Below are 21,793 nucleotides of genomic sequence, written 5' to 3'. Positions count from 1 at the left end.
AAACTCATAAACTTAGTTTTTTTTTTTGCAAATAATAATTAACTTAGAATTTCATGGCTGCAACACGTGCCAAAGTAGTTGGGAAAGGGCATGTTCACCACTGTGTTACATCACCTTTTCTTTTAACAACACTCAATAAACGTTTGGGAACTGAGGAAACTAATTGTTGAAGCTTTGAAAGTGGAATTCTTTCCCATTCTTGTGGGCATTACGTCGATCGCGATCGACTGGTCGATCTCGGAGGGTGTGTCAGTCGATCTCAAGCCAGGCATTAAAAAATAGACATAAAAATGAGCAATCATCAATCATACCAAGACTTCACTTTCGTCAGTTGTTTGACATTCTCGGCACCCGAGGATCTTGTGAGATGACGCTGGCTGCTGCGAGCTCATATTTAAGAAAAAAATCACTAACAGGGCGGACGCAGAGAAACACATTTTATTTCTAGAGACTCCGTACCTACTGTCAAAACTCTAAAGACCGACTGCACAGTTCCTGTCTTCACCATAAAAGACCTGTTTCATCCTGCCTGTGCTAACAAAATAAGAGTCTCAGAAAGCTAGCGTGCACAAGCTAGCAAGCTACGGAGTTTGATGCCAATGTATTTCTCCCCCGCCCTCAGCGACCGCTTTCTCACTTGCTTGCCCACCCGCACACTCACTGACGTCACTCACCTGCTGCCAGACATTAAAGGGCCACACACACATATGCTACTCTCATAACAAAGTGTTTAAAAAGGAGTATACATGTTGGACAAATGAGATGCCAAATCCAACCACTTTCATGTGGTATTGGACAGAAAGGAGGACTTTTTTTTTTCCTCCATTTGAAAATGCGGACGTTATCAGCACCACTGTCTAATTCCAATCAATGCAAGTCATCAGAATCAGGTATTACACCAACTTATATTCTTGTTTTCATGAAAGAAAGGAATCTATGTGTGTTAAACATGCTTGTATTATCATTAAACACCATTAACTTGTTAACAAAAATGTCTCTTTCATAAATAAATAAATATAAATTATAAATAGGAATGAGGTAGATCTCCTCGACTTGGTCAATTGAAAAGTAGCTCGCCTGCAGAAAAAGTGTGAGCGCCCCTGAGCTAGACGAAGTGGCTGGGGAGAGGGAAGTCTGGGTTTCCCTGCTTAGGCTGTTGCCCCCGCGACCAAACCTCGGATAAGCGGAAGAAGGTGGATGGAATTTCACACACAAGTCGCTCCTGAGTATAAGTCGCACCACTGGCCAAATATTGAAAAAAACTGACTTATAGTCCGAAAAATACGGTATATATCCTATATATTTCCGTATTGATTGTTTTCCCCAAAGCTGGTTTGTAGTTCCCTTAAGTACATCAAAAATATGTTGTATTTTCTGTTATTCTAGCGACACTTCTCCGAGTCTAAGCCAAGTCATGTAAACATTGATCCATCATTCTGGCAAGGCTCTAAATGAATGGCCATAAAAAACTACACACACATACAGTACATAGAAGAAAGTGTGTTTTTGTTGTTTGTGTCTTGCAGACGTCCAGCAGCTGATGGGTAATCCAGAAGAAGTTTCCCCTCAGTCAGGGGGGAGCTCCACTTTGAAGCAGGAGACTCCACAACCACCCTGCATTAAAAAGGAAGAGGAGGAACTCTGCATCACTCGGGAGGGAGAGTGTCTTCTAGGACGAGAGGAAGCTGATTACACCAAGTTTCCACTGACTGTTGTCTCTGTGAAGACTGAAGATGATGAAGAGAAACCACAAGTAGACAACCTCTTAGCTCCACTATCAGATAGTGAGGCTGAAGACGAGGTTGAAGAACCTTTGAGCAGCGATACAGACTGTGAAGGTGAAGAGAAACCACAAGAAGACAACCTTTTAGCTCCACTATCAGAAAGCGATTCTGAAGACGGGTTTGAGGAACCGTTGAGCGGCGATCCAGACTGGGAAGGTGACATAAGGACTCACACTAACAACAAACGGCCTGAATGCGCTGACCAAAAGAGAGGTAAAAAAGGTTTCAGCTGCTCAATTTGTGCGAACAGCTTTTCAAGAAGGAGCAATTTGACTCAACACATGAAAACACACAAAGGAAGGAAAACATTTAATTGCTCAGTTTGTGGTAAAATCTTTGTTTCCAAAGGAGGTTTGACCAAACACCTATTGACGCATACTGGACTAAAACCATTTAATTGTTCAGTTTGCAGTAAAAGCTTTTCTTATCACAGCAGTTTGACTGAACACATGAGAACACACACGGGAGAAAAACCATTTAAATGCTCAGTTTGCGATAAACGTTTCCGTCAAAAAACTAACTTGACAAAACACATGAGATTACACACAGGAGATAAAAAATTCACTTGCTCGGTTTGTGGCAAGAGCTTTTCTTATAAGAGCAATTTGACGCAACACACGAGAACACACACGGGAGAGAAAGGATTTGATTGCTCGGTTTGTAGTAAAAGCTTTTTGCTAAAGAGCAATTTGACAAAACATCTGAGAACACACACTGGGGAGAAACGATTTAATTGTTCAGTTTGTGGTAAAAGCTATTCGCAAAAGAATGGTCTGATTCCACACATGAGAACGCACACAGGGGAGAAACCGTTTAATTGCCCAGTTTGTGGTAAAATTTATGTTTCCAGACAAGGTTTGACTCAACACATAATGACACACACAGGACTTCATCCGTTTAGTTGTTCAATTTGTAGTAAATCTTTTACTCAGAAGAGCAATTTGAATGAACACATGAGAACACACACGGGAGAAAAACCTTATAACTGCTCAGTTTGTGGTAAAGGATTCTGTCAAAAATCCAATTTGGCAAAACACCTGAGCTCACACACTGGAGAGAAAAAATGTATCTGCTCAGTTTGTGGTAAAAGCTTTTCTCTTAAGTGCAATTTAACCCAACACATGAGAACACACACGGGAGAGAAACCATATAATTGCTCAGTTTGCGGTAAAAGCTTTTTGCAAAAGAGCGCTTTGAAGCCACACATGAGAACGCACACAGGAGAAAAACCATTTAATTGCTCTGTCTGCGGTAAAATCTTTGTTTCCAAAAAAGGTTTGACAAATCACAAAATGACACACACTGGACTTAAACCATTTTGTTGTTCCGTGTGTGGTAAAAGCCTTTCTGGGAACAGCTGTTTAACTCAACACATGAGAACACACACTGGAGAAAAACCATTTAACTGTTCAGTTTGTGGTAAAAGCTTTTCTCGGAACAGCCATTTGATGGAACACATGAAAAGACACGCCAGAGAAAAAGCGTTTAGTTGTTCAGTGTGCTGCAAAGGGTTTAATCTCAAAGCAGACGCGGTAAGACACATTCAAACACACAAGGGGGAGAGGAACCAGTTAGCTGTTTAGTTAGTGGTATGTTGCTCATATGTGGCACATACACCTAAAGCCAGGACTTCCAAATAGGTCCGTTGCTTTTTTCACAAATATCAGGCATCTTAAATTTCTGCAAGAACGCCGAAATACGCATTTTCAAACATTCTCTTTTTTTTTATCAGAATATGACTTTATTGTTTTGTTTAAAGGAGGAACATTATCAGCAGACCTATGTAAGCGTCAATATATACCTTGATGGTGCAGAAAAAAGACCATCCATTTTTTTAACCAATTTCCGAACTCTAAATGGGTGAATTTTGGCAAATTAAACGCCTTTCTGTTTATCGCGCTGGAGGCGATGACGTCAGAATGCGACGTCGCCGAGGTAACACACCCACCCTTTTCATTTTCAACACATTACAGCTCTGTTATTTTCCGTTTTTTTGACTATTTTTTGGAACCTTGGAGACATCATGCCTCGTCGGTGTGTTGTCGGAGGGTGTAACAACACTAACAGGGAGGGATTCAAGTTGCACCACTGGCCCGAAGATGCCAAAGTGTCTGCCGCCAGACCCCCATTGAATGTACCAGAGTGTCTCCACATTTGACCGGAGATGCTAAGGCAGACATGGCACAGAGATGTATGGATAACCTGCAGATGCATTTGCAACGATAGTCAACGATATCACAAAGGTGAGTTTTGTTGATGTTGACTGCCAGCTAGTCGATGCTAACATGCTATGCTAATCGATGCTAACATGCTATTTACCGGCGGTGCTAAAGCAGACATGGTACAGAGATGTATGGATAACCTGCAGATGCATTTGCAACGATAGTCAACGAAATCACAAAGGTGAGTTTTGTTGATGTTGACTGCCAGCTAATCGATGCTAACATGCTACGCTAATCGATGCTAACATGCTATTTACCGGCGGTGCTAAAGCAGACATGGTACAGAGATGTATGGATAACCTGCAGATGCATTTGCAACTATATTACGTTTCCTTCCACCCACATTTAATGCGAAACAAACACTTACCAATCGACGGATTTAAGTTGCTCCAGTGTCAAAAGATGCGAAAGTCCTGATCGTTTGGTCCGCACATTTTACCGGCGATGCTAACGCAGCTATTCGGCCATGCTATGGCTATGAATAGCGTCAATAGCTATTCGCTCAATAGCTTCAGTTTCTTCTTCAATATTTTCATACTCCAACCATCTGTTTCAATACATGCGTAATCTGTTGAATCGCTTAAGTCGCTGAAATCCGAGTTTGAATCCGAGCTAATGTCACTATATCTTGCTGTGGTATTCCCATTGTTTGTTTACATTGGCAGCACTGTGTGACGTCACAGGGAAATGGCCAGTGTCTTCGCAGAGAGCCGAAAATAAGGCACTTTAAAGCTTTATTTAGGGATATTCCGAGACCGGTAAAATTTTGAAAAAAACTTCAAAGAATACAACAAGCCACTGGGAACGGATTTTTATTGTTGTTAACCCTTCTGAAATTGTGATAATGTTCCCCTTTAAAATACTGTTCAAAATTGTCCAAAGATGTACTCCACCGATAAATGTAAGGAGTTTTTTATTTTATTAACAAAAATCTCATTAAATCCTATTTGACAAAAAAAAAAAAGCAGGCACTTTATGGTGCTAAAATTACTGTAAAAGGTATACAACTGAATTTAAAACAGAATAACTTACTTTTATTCTTTTTTTACATTGCTATAGCTATGTTTTTATTGGTAATAGTATTCTTTTAATTGTTGTAGCTTATACGTTACGAATTTATATTTTTTTATTTTAAAACTAAAGTTGAGTTTAGGTACTAAAGGAGCAGTATTGCGGAAAAACAAGTCAACTTTATGTGCTTGTTTGTGTTTCATTGTATCCATTAACCTTTTAAGGCCCAAGCTTTTTGTTTACATTTTTTTTTTTATTTCTCTTTGCTATTTGGGCTTATTGGACCCTGTCAGGCTTGGACTTGGTCTTGGTTTGTTTTCCCGAGGTGCAAAGCGAATGGAGTGGAAACGGCGTGAAGGTAAAGACATCTTTATTTTAACACTAAAACTAAAAACAGGAACCAACAAAAAGCGCGCACAATGGCGGTACAAAAAACTGGGCTATGGAACAAAAGACTAGCACAAAGACTATAAACTACAAACATGAAACAAAAACACTTGCGCAGTGGCATGAATAACAAAAACTTACGTGGACAAAATGGACAGCATTGCAAGGCATGAGGCAGATAATCGAGGGCGTGAATGAGGTGATGTTGCCAGATTGGCTAACTGGTAACTGTGGCTTAAATAATGAACATGATGAGTGAAAACAGGTGTGAGACAAGACAGGTGAACTGATTGGTTGTCATGGTAACAAAACAGGGAGTGAAAAAAAAAGGAACTTAGAGTCCAAAGGGTCAAAAGCACCTGGTATTCCTAGGCAGTCTCTCATCCAAGTACTAACCAGGCCAGACACTGCTTAGCTTTGAGAATAAGACTGGGGATGCTCAGGGTAATATGGCCATACAAAACTCATGATCAGACATGACAGAAAACTAAATCAGTTGGCATGGCAAGACAAACAAGGAAATGCAAAACAAAACTAAATGTCCAAAAAACTAAACATAGCATGACCAAAACAAAACATGAACCATAGGCGTGACAGACCCTTATTAAAATAAAAACTAAGAATCATCTTTTGATATGATGTACTTCGTCCATAAGTACACAAATGTGTACTTCATGTTTGGTGACATACTAATTCTTATTTTTACACTTCTTTTTTCCAAATTCCATCGTATGTTATACTCTTCTGACACCACCAGATGGCAGTATAAGTGTCCACATACGCGGCCATAAGACCCCAATTCAGTAGTGCACACAATTTTGTAAATAACGGTGAAAAGGTGCTGTCCACGCATGTGGCCACTAAGCCTTTAGTTAAACCATATCCATTTGTATTTGCAGTCCGCAAACTATGTGAAAATACCGTCTAAAATGCCACAAATTCAGCCAGCCATTTTGAATATTCCGCTCCGAATTTCTTCGGTAATTTCCGGAGATTCTGCATCACTCTAGTAACGCTACAGCACTCTCACCATATTATTAGGTCAGTCATACTAGAAATATGCAAAAATTGGAAAGAGATGTGCTGTTTATCATTCAGAATCCTTATGTAAGACAAGAACACATATACTTATCTTTTTCTATGCATTTGAAATCCTAAATAAATTGCTAACAATTGAGTCAACAGAGGGATGGTCCTCTGTTGCGCTCATTATATACTCTTTTTAAAAACATCTAGAAACCGCCAACAACAGCCAAAAAGATGCTTGTTGCGGAAACTTTTTATTTTAACCCTCCCCGAGGATTGTGATTGAATCTTCATCTAAACGGTGTCGGTGGACATCCCAGCAAGAATGAAAATATTACAGTAAATGTTTGTTTTATTCTGGTTTGTTGTTGTTAGTTTGTATGTTTAGCACCTAGCAATGCTGCAGATGCTAGTGTTGCTGTCAGCTTTCTGAAACTTATTGCTCATCCTCTTTGTGTTCGGCCTCAAAAATGTGAGGTCCTGGGTCATAATTTTTCCAAAATGGATCTGTGGCTACTTCTGCTACTATTTTGATCATACATATTTATTCACAAACTTTGGAAGTCTTTTGGTGTCATAAATCAGATCTATATGATAATAGCTTCAATGTAGAGGCAACTTGTTTTTCACTCTACTGCTACTTTAATATTTTGCCTGAATAGTACTGATAGTCTGACAACTGCTGAATATATATTTTCTCATAACCACATTTCGAAAATGTATTGAAGATAGTTTTTAGTTTGGTGATCACATTGTTGGCGTTTTGAAAGACTGCGTCATTGCTGTAGTGTTTGTTTTGTGTATGGTGTTTTGTATCGCTTTGTTCTTGAAATAAAGATGAAGTTGATAAAAGTGTTCACGTTTATCACTCAGGTCTGAGAGAGCACAAGCTGTAGGTTCAATGCGCACAACTGAATATCTTAGTTGTTCGGACATGAATGTGTTTATACAAGTTTAGATCGGAGTAGGATGTTTGTGGTGGGGAAATACAGTAATGTGTCTGTCAGAATAATTGTATTTATGTTATCACAAAACTTTGTGTTGCGATCCGCTGCTCGGATCTGTACATATTCTGGTTTATTGTTCCATTTTAGTATCACCCCGTTGTTTAACGTCTTTATTTCCTGTTTAGTCTGTCACCATGGTAGCTCATTAGTTCACCTGCCCCTTGTTATCTACGCACACCTGTTTTCTTCTAATCACCTCCCTTATTTAAACCCGCCCCTTTTCGTTATTCATTCTCGGATCCTAATTTGCCTACGTGCAACCGTGACTACTCTCATTCTTCTACTATATGTATTTTCTGGCTAGCTCTCATGCTATGCCACGTGATTATTCCAGTTTTCAAACTGATGATTTGTTTTCTCGTTTGTGCTCTCGTGCCAAGTTTTTGTTTTCTAGTGTTTTATCCTAGTTTTCACGCTAGCGTCTTTTGTTTGCTTTCTCTTTACACCAGTGTTTTTCTTCCTAGCCTTTTTATTATTTAATAAATCCATTTATAACATACCTTGTTGTGTTCATCGCTTTGACGCATCCCTGGAAGAACCATTACAATGCCACACAAGCCTCACACTTTGTGTTTCAAAGAACACCTTCATGTTGCTTCCCATCCTACACGGTGGAGTTTTACAAGCCTTCTTCTTGGTGGGATCAAAGACAGCTTTTGTCTTCTTGCCGGGAACTCATGGCAACAGGAATGGTTGCGATTATTTAGATACAATAATTCTGAGATTTTATTTTATGGGAGATTGGGCCTGGTGTAGATCTACACTTTTAGTGATTTTCTTCTTTGTTCAATACGATCATTTGAGATTGTAGAGGCTGTTAGCTAAAATAACAATGTACGTTTACAAAATCTTAGTTTTTTACGGAGCCCCTAAAAGGACATGGAGGGGAAAAAAATGTTTTGCGGGATCTAGCAAAAGTTTTTTTTTTTCCCTATACCAGTGAACCGGAAGTAAAACAGACACAGCTTCGGAAAATATGAATTTTGAGGTATTTTTTCGCAATGTTCGCTGTGGAACTTTACGGCTTTAAGATCGTAAATTGAAAAATTCTCAAAAAAAACCACAGCCATCTGAATCTTATCCCTGTAGCTGCAAGTAGTTTGCGCATGCGCCAAAAAATCAGCAACTTCCGTTCTCTACTTGACAGCGTTTTTTTGTTGTTGTTTTTTTTCCAAAATAAAGGCATTTTTTCTTGTATTAAAACACCTCTTTTTTTTTTTCCTATACCAGTGAACCGGAAGTAAAACAGACACAGCTTCGGAAAATATGTAGTTTGAGGTATTTTTTTGCAATATTCGCTGTGGAACTTTACGGCTTTAAGATCGTAAATTGGAAAATTCTCAGAAAAATCCACAGCCATCTGAATCTTATCCCTGTAGCTGCAAGTAGTTTGTGCATGCACCAAAAAACCAGCAACTTCCGTTCTCTACTTTACAGCGTTTTTTTGTTGTTGTTTTTTTTCCAAAATAAAGGCATTTTTTCTTGTATTAAAACACCTCATTTTTTTTTTCCTATACCAGTGAACCGGAAGTAAAACAGACACAGCTTCGGAAAATATGAATTTTGAGGTATTTTTTCGCAATGTTCGCTGTGGAACTTTACGGCTTTAAGATCGTAAATTGGAAAATTCTCAGAAAAACCATAGCCATCTGAATCTTATCCCTGTAGCTGCAAGTAGTTTGTGCATGCACCAAAAAATCAGCAACTTCCGTTCTCTATTTGACAGCGTTTTGTTTTTGTTTTTTTCCCAAAATAAAGGCATTTTTTTTTTGTATTAAAACACCTCTTTTTTTTTTTCCTATACCAGTGAACCGGAAGTAAAACAGACACAGCTTCGGAAAATATGTAGTTTGAGGTATTTTTTTGCAATATTCGCTGTGGAACTTTACGGCTTTAAGATCGTAAATTGGAAAATTCTCAAAAAAAACCACAGCCATCTGAATCTTATCCCTGTAGCTGCAAGTAGTTTGTGCATGCACCAAAAAATCAGCAACTTCCGTTCTCTACTTGACAGCGTTTTTTTGTTGTTGTTTTTTTTCCAAAATAAAGGCATTTTTTCTTGTATTAAAACACCTCTTTTTTTTTTTTTTCCTATACCAGTGAACCGGAAGTAAAACAGACACAGCTTCGGAAAATATGTAGTTTGAGGTATTTTTTTTCAATATTCGCTGTGGAACTTTACGGCTTTAAGATCGTAAATTGGAAAATTCTCAGAAAAACCACAGCCATCTGAATCTTATCCCTGTGACTGCAAGTAGTTTGTGCATGCACCAAAAAACCAGCAACTTCCGTTCTCTACTTGACAGCGTTTTGTTTTTGTTTTTTCCAAAATAAAGGCATTTTTTTCTTGTATTAAAACACCTCTTTTTTTTTTTTTTTTCCTATACCAGTGAACCGGAAGTAAAACAGACACAGATTCGGAAAATATGAATGTTGAGGTATTTTTTTGCAATATTCGCTGTGGAACTTTACGGCTTTAAGATCGTAAATTGGAAAATTCTCAGAAAAATCCACAGCCATCTGAATCTTATCCCTTTTGCTGCAAGTAGTTTGTGCATGCACCAAAAAATCAGCAACTTCCGTTCTCTACTTGACAGTGTTTTGTTTTTGTTTTTTTCCCAAAATAAAGGCATTTTTTTTTTGTATTAAAACACCTCATTTTTTTTGTTTCCTATACCAGTGAACCGGAAGTAAAACAGACACAGCTTCGGAAAATATGAATTTTGAGGTATTTTTTTGCAATATTCGCTGTGGAACTTTACGGCTTTAAGATCGTAAATTGGAAAATTCTCAGAAAAAGACACAGCCATCTGAATCTTATCCCTGTAGCTGCAAGTAGTTTGTGCATGCACCAAAAAATCAGCAACTTCCGTTCTCTACTTTACAGCGTTTTTTTGTTGTTGTTTTTTTTCCAAAATAAAGGCATTTTTTCTTGTATTAAAACACCTCATTTTTTTTTCCTATACCAGTGAACCGGAAGTAAAACAGACACAGCTTCGGAAAATATGTAGTTTGAGGTATTTTTTTGCAATATTCGCTGTGGAACTTTACGGCTTTAAGATCGTAAATTGGAAAATTCTCAGAAAAACCACAGCCATCTGAATCTTATCCCTTTTGCTGCAAGTAGTTTGTGCATGCACCCAAAAATCAGCAACTTCCTTTCCCTACTTGACAGCGTTTTGTTTTTGTTTTTTCCAAAATAAAGGCATTTTTTTCTTGTCTTAAAACACCTAATGGACAATTTAACTTTAAACTTTTTTTCGTCCGTCCACAAGCACGTGCACAGACATTTTCGATGGCTGGTGCTCGAACCAGAAAAAAGTGCATACATTGCAAAAATAATAACAATAATAAAACATAATACTACAAAAAACTACAGGCCCCTAAAGGGATATAGATGTTTTGCAAGATCTCGCTTTTTTTTCCTATGTCAGTGAACCGGAAGTAAAACAGACACAGCGATGGTGAACCGGAAGTGAAAAAGATTGTAGAGCAGGGGTGTCAAACGTACGGCCCTAGGGCCGGATCAGGCCCGCAAACAGGTTTGCCAAGTATAAAAATTAACCTGAAATGTTTTATGAGAGAGTCATCAGTTAACCATGACTGATAGGGGCGTTTTAGCTCGGTTGGTAGAGTGGCCGTGCCAGCGACTTGAGGGTTGCAGGTTCGATTCCCGCTTCCGCCATCCTAGTCAATGACGTCGTGTCCTTGGGCAAGACACTTTACCCACCTGCTCCCAGTGCCACCCACACTGGTTTAAATGTAACTTAGATATTGGGTTTCACTATGTAAAGCGCTTTGAGTCACTAGAGAAAAAGTGCTATATAAATATAATTCACTTCACTTCACTTTTAATGAAAGAAACAGCTGTTGTAAATGTGTCCGCTGGATGTCGCAATAGCAATTATTTGTATCTTTGTAGATGATGCTACGTATGTACAAAATAAACCACATGATGTTAGTACATCAGTCGAGGAAAATGATCAAACTCCATCCATCCATCCATCCATCATCTTCCGCTTATCCTAGGTCGGGTCGCGGGGGCAGCAGCCTAAGCAGGGAAACCCAGACTTCCCTCTCTCCAGCCACTTCGTCTAGCTCTTCCCGGGGGATCCCAAGGCGTTCCCAGGCCAGCCGGGAGACATAGTCTTCCCAACGTGTCCTGGGTCTTCCCCGTGGCCTCCTACCAGCTGGACGTGCCCTAAACACCTCCTTTGGGAGGCGTTCGGGTGGCATCCTGACCAGATGCCCGAACCACCTCATCTGGCTCCTCTCCATGTGGAGGAGCAGCGGCTTTAAGTTGAGCTCCTCCCGGATGGCAGAGCTTCTCACCCTATCTCTAAGGGAGAGACCCAAACTCATTTCGGCCGCTTGTACCCGTGATCTTATCCTTTCGGTCATGACCCAAAGCTCATGACCATAGGTGAGGATGGGAACGTTGATCGACCGGTAAATTGAGAGCTTTGCCTTCCGGCTCAGCTCCTTCTTCACCACAACGGATCGATACAACGTCCGCATTACTGAAGACGCCGCACCGATCCGCCTGTCGATCTCACCATCCACTCTTCCCTCACTCGTGAACAAGACTCCAAACTACATAAATACTGTAATTTGATTTCCATGTAATGAGTTGGTGTTAGTTGGTGTGATGAACATTTTCACACGATTTATTCAGAAAATATAAATAACAACAAATAAAGAGAACACTATTAACCGCACCATGTGAGTGTAAAACAAACCCAAAAACATTATGATTTGTACAATTTCAGAATCAATCAATCAATCAATCGATGTTTACTTATATAGCCCTAAATCACTAGTGTCTCAAAGGGCTGCACAAACCACTACCACATCCTCGGTAGGCCCACATAAGGGCAAGGAAAACTCACACCCAGTGGGACATCGGTGACAATAATGACCCAGTGGGACGTCAGTGACAATGATGACTATGAGAACCTTGGAGAGGAGGAAAGCAATGGATGTCGAGCGGGTCTAACATGATACTGTGAAAGTTCAATCCACAATGGATCCAACACAGTCGCGAGAGTCCAGTCCAAAGCGGATCCAACACAGCAGCGAGAGTCCCGTTCACAGCGGAGCCAGCAGGAAACCATCCCAAGCGGAGGCGGATCAGCAGCGCAGAGATGTCCCCAGCCGATACACAGGCAAGCAGTACATGGCCACCGGATCGGACCGGACCCCCTCCACAAGGGAGAGTGGGACATAGGAGAAAAAGAAAAGAAACGGCAGATCAACTGGTCTAAAAAGGGAGTCTATTTAAAGGCTAGAGTATACAAATGAGTTTTAAGGTGAGACTTAAATGCTTCTACTGTGGTGGCATCTCGAACGTGAATATGCTTGTTCTATTTTTAAAACAAGGAAAACAATCTTAAGTTGTCTTCTTTTTCAAGTTATTGTGCCGTGACTTGGGAATAGATTTTTTCTCCATGTGGCCCCCAATCTAAAATGAGTTCGACACCCCTGCTGTAGAGCATTCACGTAACGCTCACTTGGTAGTTATTGTACCTTGGCAGCCACCGTATTTGTTAGTGTGGACTGCGCTTGTGCAAGCCGATTCTTTTCTATATTAGATAGTACTTTATTTATTCCGTCAGGAGAGTTCCTTCAGGAAAATTACAATTTTCAGCACAATCCCATTCAAGATCAGACAAACATTACAGGGAGACAGAACAGGATCGCTGACGGGTCTGCCGGCTTCCAGCGCCCCTTACAAAAAAGATGACATACAGGTAAACAGGGGGGGGGGGATTAAAATAAAATTTAAAAAAATCGGTCTTAGCCTGGGCCCTGGAGTGGGGGTGCAGACTGAGGCCAAGGGGAAAAAAAACAAAACAACAACCCATAGCCATAGTACACATCCCTCTTCCATGTGTGTAAGAGGGAAACATCAAACATCAAAGAACACAGAGGACATTAAAGACATTAAAGCAGCAGATACAACCAGACACTTCTACATACAGCTATGAATAAAAAGTAAAATAAATATATACACTGTTCTGCGGTGTTCCACGCCATCGTCCGCTGGGGTGGAGGGAGCATGGCCAGAGACAGGAGCAGACCCAACAAAGCAACCAAAACAGCAAAACTCCACTCTCGGCCAGTGTCCAGTCCGCATGGATGAGCGAGGATACGTCCAAGGTGACTGAGGTGTCCGACACCTGCTCACCCAGTCAAGACGCCGCGAAGCCTCTCCGTCCCAGCGCTCAGTGCTAGCTCTGCAGCCCTGTCCCCTCATCCGCATCTCCTCCAGTCCCTCCAAACCAACTCCGGTGTGGCAGACACCCAGCAGCTGGTCTCCATGGCCAAAAGGCTCCCGGGAGGCAGATCCAGAAGTCCACAAAAAAAGCACCACGGAGGTCACGAAAGTGCCACCCCTTGTCACACAGTCCCAAAGGGTCCCGGACCAAAATGCAAAAAAATATAATAACACATGAAAACAAGAGGGAAACACAAAAGGATGACACATCTCATCTTAAAACTCATCTGTATACTCTAGCCTTTAAATAGACCTCCTTTTTAGACCAGTTGATCTGCCGCTTCTTTTCTTTCTCCTATGTCCCCCCCTCCCTTGTGGAGGGGGTCCGGTCCGATGACCATGGATGAAGTACTGACTGTCCAGAGTCGAGACCCAGGATGGACCGCTCGTCGGGACCCAGGATGGATTGCTCGCCTGTATCGGTTGGGGACATCTCTACGCTGCTGATCCGCTTGAGATGGTTTCCTGTGGACGGGACTCTCACTGCTGTCTTGGAGCCACTATGGATTGAACTTTCACAGTATCCTGTTGGACCCGCTCGACATCCATTGCTTTCGGTCCCCTAGAGGGGGGGGGTTGCCCACATCTGAGGTCCTCTCCAAGGTTTCTCATAGTCAGCATTGTCACTGGCGTCCCACTGGATGTGAATTCTCCCTGCCCACTGGGTGTGAGTTTTCCTTGCCCTTTTGTGGGTTCTTCCGAGGATGTTGTAGTCGTAATGATTTGTGCAGTCCTTTGAGACATTTGTGATTTGGGGCTATATAAATAAACATTGATTGATTGATTGACAAGAGCACAGAGCTCCTGCCTACAGCAGCCACTACAGCAGCGCCATCTTGAAAAAAATAAAAATTAAAAAAAATATCATCATAGGCGTCCGTCCGTCAGTAATGACGATGGGTTGCGCCTGGGGGAGTTCATTCTTTCTTGCAGCGGCGGCTGTGGCTGAACAGCCCCACTCAGGAGTGACAATCTCTGGTGCAGTTGGCGCAGACGTATGGGGAGGGTTCTGACACAGGAGCAGGTCCCAGACGTATGGGGAGGGTTCTGACACAGGAGCAGGTCCCAGACGTATGGGGAGGGTTCTGACACAGGAGCAGGTCCCACGTCACGCAGTTTCCGCTTTAGTCTCCTCGCCTGCAACAGGGAGATATGCTTCTCCTCGGCATGGCGGGTTCCTGTGGCAACAGTCTGCCTCCCAGTTGTTGTGGTCGATGTCTGCCAGTTTCATGTCACGTTTGCACACGTCCTTGAAACGCAGGGTCTGGAGCCTGTTGACAATTCGCCGGAAAGGACAGCTCTGGGGAGCCGGCTGGAGTCCATCCTGTGGACATGGCCAAGCCATCTCAGGCGGCGTTGGCTGAGCATGGTGAACAGGCTGGTGGAGTGAGCACGATCTAGGACTTCCATCTTGGGAACTTTGTCCTGCCGGGAGATTCCCAGGATGCGGCGAAGACAGCGCAGGTGGAAGCTGTTTAGCTGTTTTCTCATGTCTGGTGTAGGAGGTCCAGGCCTCGCTAATGACGCAGGCTTGGTAGACCTGGAGTTTAGTGCGCGTGGATAGCTGGTTGTTCCACCATACTCTTTTGGACAGCCTGGCCATCACTGTGGCGGCTCTCGCAAGCCGGATGGAACGTTCTATGTCAAGTGGCAAGTCACTGGAGATCTGCGGATCCAAGGTATGTAAAGGTGTTGACACATTCCAGAGTCCGATTGTCGACGGAGATGGAGAGTGGAGTTTCAGCATCTTGGCCCATGACATTGGTCTTCTTTAGATTGATCAATCAATCAATCAATGTTTATTTATATAGCCCCAAATCACAAATGTCTCAAAGGACTGCACAAATCATTACGACGACGACATCCTCGGAAGAACCCACAAAAGGGCAAGGAAAACTCACACCCAGTGGGCAGGGAGAATTCACATCCAGTGGGACGCCAGTGACAATGCTGACTATGAGAAACCTTGGAGAGGACCTCAGATGTGGGCAATCCCCCCCCACCCCCTCTAGGGGACCGAAAGCAATGGATGTCGAGCGGGTCTAACATGATGCTGCGAAAGTTCAATCCATAGTGGCTCCAACACAGCCGCGAGAGTTCAGTCCAAAGCGGATCCAAGACAGCAGCGAGAGTCCCGTCCACAGGAGACCATCTCAAGCGGAGGCGGATCAGCAGTGTAGAGATGTCCCCAATCGATACACAGGCGAGCGGTCCATCCTGGGTCTCGACTCTGGACAGCCAGTACTTCATCCATGGTCATCGGACCGGACCCCCTCCACAAGGGAGGGGGGGGACATAGGAGAAAGAAAAGAAGCGACAGATCAACTGGTCTAAAAAGGAGGTCTATTTAAAGCCTAGAGTATACAGATGAGTTTTAAGGTGAGACTTAAATGCTTCTACTGAGGTAGCATCTCGAACTGTTACCGGGAGGGCATTCCAGAGTACTGGAGCCCGAACGGAAAACGCTCTATAGCCCGCAGACTTTTTTTGGGCTCTAGATTAATGGTGAGACCAAACTCTTTACAGGCAAATGAAAGCCTGTCCATCAGCCTCTGGAGCCCGGACTCGGTGTGGGATGCTAGAGATACATCATCAGCAAAAAGCATTTCCCTCAGGAGGACACTGGTCACCTTGGTCTTGGAGCACAAACGGGTGAGGTTGAAAAGTTTCCCATCGGTGAAGGAGGACACCTTCAGAACATGTGCCGAAGGCAGTAGACAGAACCAGGGAGAAGAAAATGCTGTGATATCAACCAGTTCTGTTTTTTGGGGGGTTTTTTTAGAGAGAGAGTACTGTTCGTAGGAAATGTTTTGTTGCATCTTATCTTGGATTTCTGCATACTGCGTAACAAATCTCAGCCAAATATTTTTCAGTTAAAAATGTCTGCATTCATGCAATATTGCATGAAAATTCTCAGCTTCCAGTAACCGTGGTTAACAGATCACAACCATTTAATACCAATTTATCTCCCTTAGCACCTCACCATGGAGAAAGACTTATTCATATGCCTTCACCAGCAACTGCGTTAAACATGCAGAGAGTTACACAAGGTAGGGACTGATCTCTGAAATATTAGTGAACAGATAGGCCCCTTGGGTACTATCAGTCATGGTTAACTGATGACTCTCTCACAATGCCCACCTCACTAGGAACGGCAGTCCCTCCTCGACTCCCTCCACCCCCCGCACCAGCCCTCAACATGTGGCAGACAGAGGAGCCTGGATCCCGCCTGGCCTACAGGCCGACATGGCGAGGGGGAAGGATGGCCGACAACATTTCCTGCTCAGGTGAGAAATAACTGACAAATACCGGATGGTCATTCCGTCCCACAGGTTTTGGAAACAATTAAAATTCACAACCAATCACATATTTTCTTCAAACTTCGTCAATAACTTTTGTCATTAACCAAGATCAATAGCTAATGTCAGGATATATTTTATACTGCTGTTTGTCAACAGCGGCTGAGGTCCAGATCCTTAGCCTGCTGGAAACGATTAAACACACCCAAGACCAGCTGATGGCGAAGGTCAACTTCTTGACCAGCAGGTTGACCAGTACCCCGGGGCCAGAAGTTGAAATGCCGGCCAACATCCAGTTCCCACTGGACGAGTTGAAGGCAGTGGAGGCCTTTGAGGAATTTTTGAAGGAACCATCGAATGACCCAGCTCGACAAAGAGTGGTGAGGTTTCTTACTTAATATGAATTGATTGTCCATGATTATGCAAATATTCTATTGAATCAGTGGTAAGATTATGTCAGTCAGCCACAATCTACCTGGTTTGACATCCTGTGTAAAAGTAGCATAGGTCCATGAGCCAAGAGAACAGGTTCTGTTTTTCTACACTTCTGAACGCTTTCAACAGGAACAAAAAGATTTTAAATGCAACTTAAGCTTAAAGTGGAACATTATCACCAGACCTATGTAAGCGTCAATGGTGCAGAAAAAAGACCATCTATTTTTTTAACCGATTTCCGAACTCTAAATGGGTGAATTTTGGCGAATTAAACGCCTTTCTGTTTATCGCTCTGGAGGGGATGACGTCAGAATGTGACGTCCCCGAGGTAACACAGCCTCCATTTTCATTTTCAACCCATTGTAAACCTTGGGTCTCAGCTCTGTTATTTTCCGTTTTTTTCGACTATTTTTTGGAACCTTGGAGACATCATGCCTCGTCGCAGTGTTGTTGGAGGGTGTAACAACACTAACAGGGAGGGATTCAAGTTGCACCACTGGCCCCAAGATGCCAAAGTGTCTGCCGCCAGACCCCCATTGATTGTACCAAAGTGTTTCCATATTTTACCAGCGATGACAGACATGGCACAGAGATGTATGGATAACCTGCAGATGCATTTGCAACGATAAATTCAACGAAATCACAAAGGTGAGTTTTGTTGATGTTGACTTATATGCTAATCAGACATATTTGGTCGCGGCGTGACTGCCAGTTAATCGATGCTAACATGCTACGCTAATCAACGCCAACATGCTATTTACCGGCGGTGCTGAAGCACACATGGCACAGAGATGTATGGATAACCTGCAGATGCATTTGCAACGATAGTCAACAAAATCACAAAGTCAGTTTTATTGATGTTGACTTATGTGCTAATAAGACATATTTGGTCGCGGCGTGACTGCGAGCTAATCGATGCTAACATGCTACGCTAATTGACGCTAACCTTGCTATTTACCGGCGGTGCTAAAGCAGACATGGAACAGAGATGTATGGATAACCTGCAGATGCATTTGTAACGATAAAGTCACAGAAATCACAAAGGTGAGTTTTGTTGATGTTGACTGCCAGCTAATCGATGCTAACATGCTACGCTAATCGACGCTAACATGCTATTTACCGGCGGTGCTAAAGCAGACATGGAACAGAGATGTATGGATAACCTGCAGATGCATTTGTAACGATAAAGTCACAGAAATCACAAAGGTGAGTTTTGTTGATGTTGACTGCCAGCTAATCGATGCTAACATGCTATTTACCGGCGGTGCTAAAGCAGACATGGCACAGAGATGTATGGATAACCTGTAGATGCATTTGCAACTATATTACTTTTCCTTCCACCCACATTTAATGCGAAAAAAACACTTACCAATTGACGGATTTAAGTTGCTCCAGTGTCACGAGATGCGAAAGTCCTGATCGTTTGGTCCGCACATTTTACCGGCGATGCTAACGCAGCTATTCGGCCATGCTATGGCTATGAATAGCGTCAATAGCTATTCGCTCAATAGCTTCAGTTTCTTCTTCAATACTTTCATACTCCAACCATCTGTTTCAATACATGCGTAATCTGTTGAATCGCTTAAGCCGCTGAAATCCGAGTTTGAATCCGAGCTAATGTCACTATATCTTGCTGTGGTATTCGACGTTGTTTGTTTACATTGGCAGCACTGTGTGACGTCACAGGGAAATGGATAGTGGCATCGCAAATAGCGAAAATCAAGCACTTTAAAGCTTTTTTTAGGGATATTCGGAGACTGGTAAAATTTTGAAAAAAAATTCAAAAAATACAACAAGCCCCTGGGAACTGATTTTTATTGTTTTTAACCCTTTTGAAATTGTGATAATGTTCCCCTTTAAAAGTGTTTACCTGTTTGTTTTAAGATATGTTTGCCTTTTAGATTTCTTCTTTGGCCACCTTTGGAGGCAAGGATGTGAAGCGGGTGACCTGGAACATCCTGGGCAGGATCTTCACAGATGACGTTTCACATCAGATCAACTGGAAGGGTGTCAACAACAAAAAGGCCTTCAGCAGGATGGCAACAAAGACCTTGCTTTTCAGTAAGTATATCATTCAAAGTAAAAGTACATACGTTCAAAGTCAATAGTGGGGTTAGACTTAAAAATCGTAGCAACCATCATACCTGTAGCTACTCCCAAACTTATTCTCGTGGTCAGATTAACGTAACGCTTCAACTGATGTTTGTCGACTTCCTTTATTGCGTTTCTTCGCATGTTCAACACCGTCAAACACCGTAAAAAAAAAGAAATAAAGTAATACCAAATCACACGAGCATCTGCCATTGTATGACAAACATGTAACAAATCATCACAACCAAACCCTCCAAACAGGAATTTAAAGAGGAACATTATCACAATTTCAAAAGGGTTAAAAACAATAAATATCAGTTCCCAGTGTCTTGTTGTATTTTTTGAAGTTTTTTTCAAAATTTTACCGGTTCCGGAATATCCCTAAATAAAGCTTTAAAGTGCCTTATTTTCGCTATCTTCGAAACCACTATCCATTTCCCTGTGACGTCACACAGTGCTGCCAATACAAACAACATGGCGGTTACCGCAGCAAGATATAGTGACATTAGCTCGGATTCAGACTCGGATTTCAGCGGCTTAAGCGATTGAACAAATTACGTATGTATTGGAACAGATGGTCGGAGTATGGAGGCAGATAGCGAAAACGAAATTGAAGAAGAAATTGAAGCTATTGAGCGAATAGCTATTGACGCTATTCGGCCATGGCGTGGGTGTACCTAATGACGTGGCCCATAGCATGGCTGCCTTATTAGCATCGCCGGTAAAATGTGCGGACCAAACGATCAGGACTTTCGCATCTTGTGACACTGGAGCAACTTAAATCCGTCGATTGGTAAGTGTTTGTTTCGCATTAAATGTGGGTATCTAGTTTCAAATGTACATACAGCTAGCGTAAATAGCATGTTAGCATCGATTAGCATAGCATGTTAGCATCAGTTAGCTGACAGTCATGCCGTGACCAACTATGTCTGATTAGCACATAAGTCAACAACATCAACAAAACTCACCTTTGTGATTTCGTTGACTTAATCGTTGCAAATGCATCTGCAGGTTATCCATACATCTCTGTGCCATGTCTGTCTTAGCATCGCCGGTCAAATGTGGAGACACTCTGGCACATTCAATGAGGGTCTGGCGGCAGATTTCTTGCCAGTGGTGCAACTTGAATCCCTCCCTGTTAGTGTTGTTACACCCTCCGACAACACACCGACGAGGCATGATGTCTCCGAGGTTCCAAAAAATAGTCAAAAAAACGGAAAATAACAGAGCTGAGACCCGGTGTTTGTAATGTGTTGAAAATGAAAATGGCGGGTGTGTTACCTCGGCGACGTCACATTCTGACGTCATCGCCTCCAGCGCGATAAACAGAAAGGCGTTTAATTCGGCAAAATTCACCCATTTAGAGTTCGGAAATCGGTGTTAAAAAAATAGATGGTCTTTTTTCTGCACCATCAAGGTATATATTGACGCTTACATAGGTCTGCTGATAATGTTCCCCTTTAATGGTGCCTTCACAGATGTGTAACTTACCCATGCCTTATTTTTGGTCCAATATGGCCGTCATCCAACAGAGCCAAACAAACATGACAGAACCACACAGATTTATCCACACATACAGTACTCTGATCAAGGAACCAAATAACGATATTGTTTGAACATTTTGGATGTCTTCCACAGCTCTTATTTTAACCACCTCCTGTAACTTGAAGTCATGTTTCTTTTTCAAATGTAATCTCCTTAATACTTATCTCATATTTTGTATTGTGTAAGCATACTTGGCTTTGGATGCTACATATTGTAAACATGAACATAAACGTATCGGTCTTGTAATCTCGTTGGATTGCAGGTGCTGTGAGAAAAACTGTGGTGACAAGGTCAGCCACGGACGCTGAGGTCACCAAACACGCCATCAGGTGGTTCAACCTGGCGGCGGATCGGGCAGCGAGGAGACGAGTCCCGCCTCCGCCTCCACCTCCGCCTCCACAGACAGATCAGGAGGAATAGAAATGTATCAATAAACAACCTTTTATTGAAATTCTTGTCATTCACCAGTTATTCATTTTCTGATGTTAGCTGTGCATGGAGCAGCATTTCTCTTAAATTGTAGACTAATAGATTAAATATTTATATTTACTATTTATATATTATATATTTACTTTATAGAGTGAATTGACCATTTTCTGTTTCTGCCTATTGACAATATTGTTAGTTTAAAAATACAAGGCAATGCATATTTAAGTTTGGGTCTATATTGCTGTAGTAGGGCCGAGTGATAGTGTTAGTTTCCTACTTT

The 21,793-nt window shown here is 42.1% G+C and overlaps 1 protein-coding gene across 3 annotated transcripts in view; it reads left to right on the top strand.

Moving 5' to 3' along the window:
* LOC133549561 (zinc finger protein 260-like) overlaps nt 1–21,535 on the top strand; it is a 30,600-nt gene extending 9,065 nt beyond the window's left edge. Inside the window, exons 3-8 of one of the 3 annotated variants that reach the window (XM_061895097.1) lie at nt 1,527–1,997; nt 16,690–16,764; nt 16,864–17,001; nt 17,173–17,393; nt 19,350–19,509; nt 21,347–21,535. In XM_061895097.1, the coding sequence (XP_061751081.1) occupies nt 1,527–1,997; nt 16,690–16,764; nt 16,864–17,001; nt 17,173–17,393; nt 19,350–19,509; nt 21,347–21,504 (1,223 nt within the window). In that variant the 3' untranslated portion in view covers nt 21,505–21,535. Of the gene's footprint in view, nt 1–1,526; nt 7,286–16,689; nt 16,765–16,863; nt 17,002–17,172; nt 17,394–19,349; nt 19,510–21,346 lie in introns of those variants that run through there. The other 2 variants (XM_061895104.1, XM_061895088.1) reach the window with 2 other exon arrangements.
* Nucleotides 21,536–21,793: the final 258 nt, after the last annotated feature.

Source organism: Nerophis ophidion, linkage group LG01 (assembly GCF_033978795.1).
Source record: "Nerophis ophidion isolate RoL-2023_Sa linkage group LG01, RoL_Noph_v1.0, whole genome shotgun sequence".
NCBI lineage: Eukaryota > Metazoa > Chordata > Actinopteri > Syngnathiformes > Syngnathidae > Nerophis > Nerophis ophidion.
This window is presented reverse-complemented; position numbering and strand designations above follow the sequence as displayed.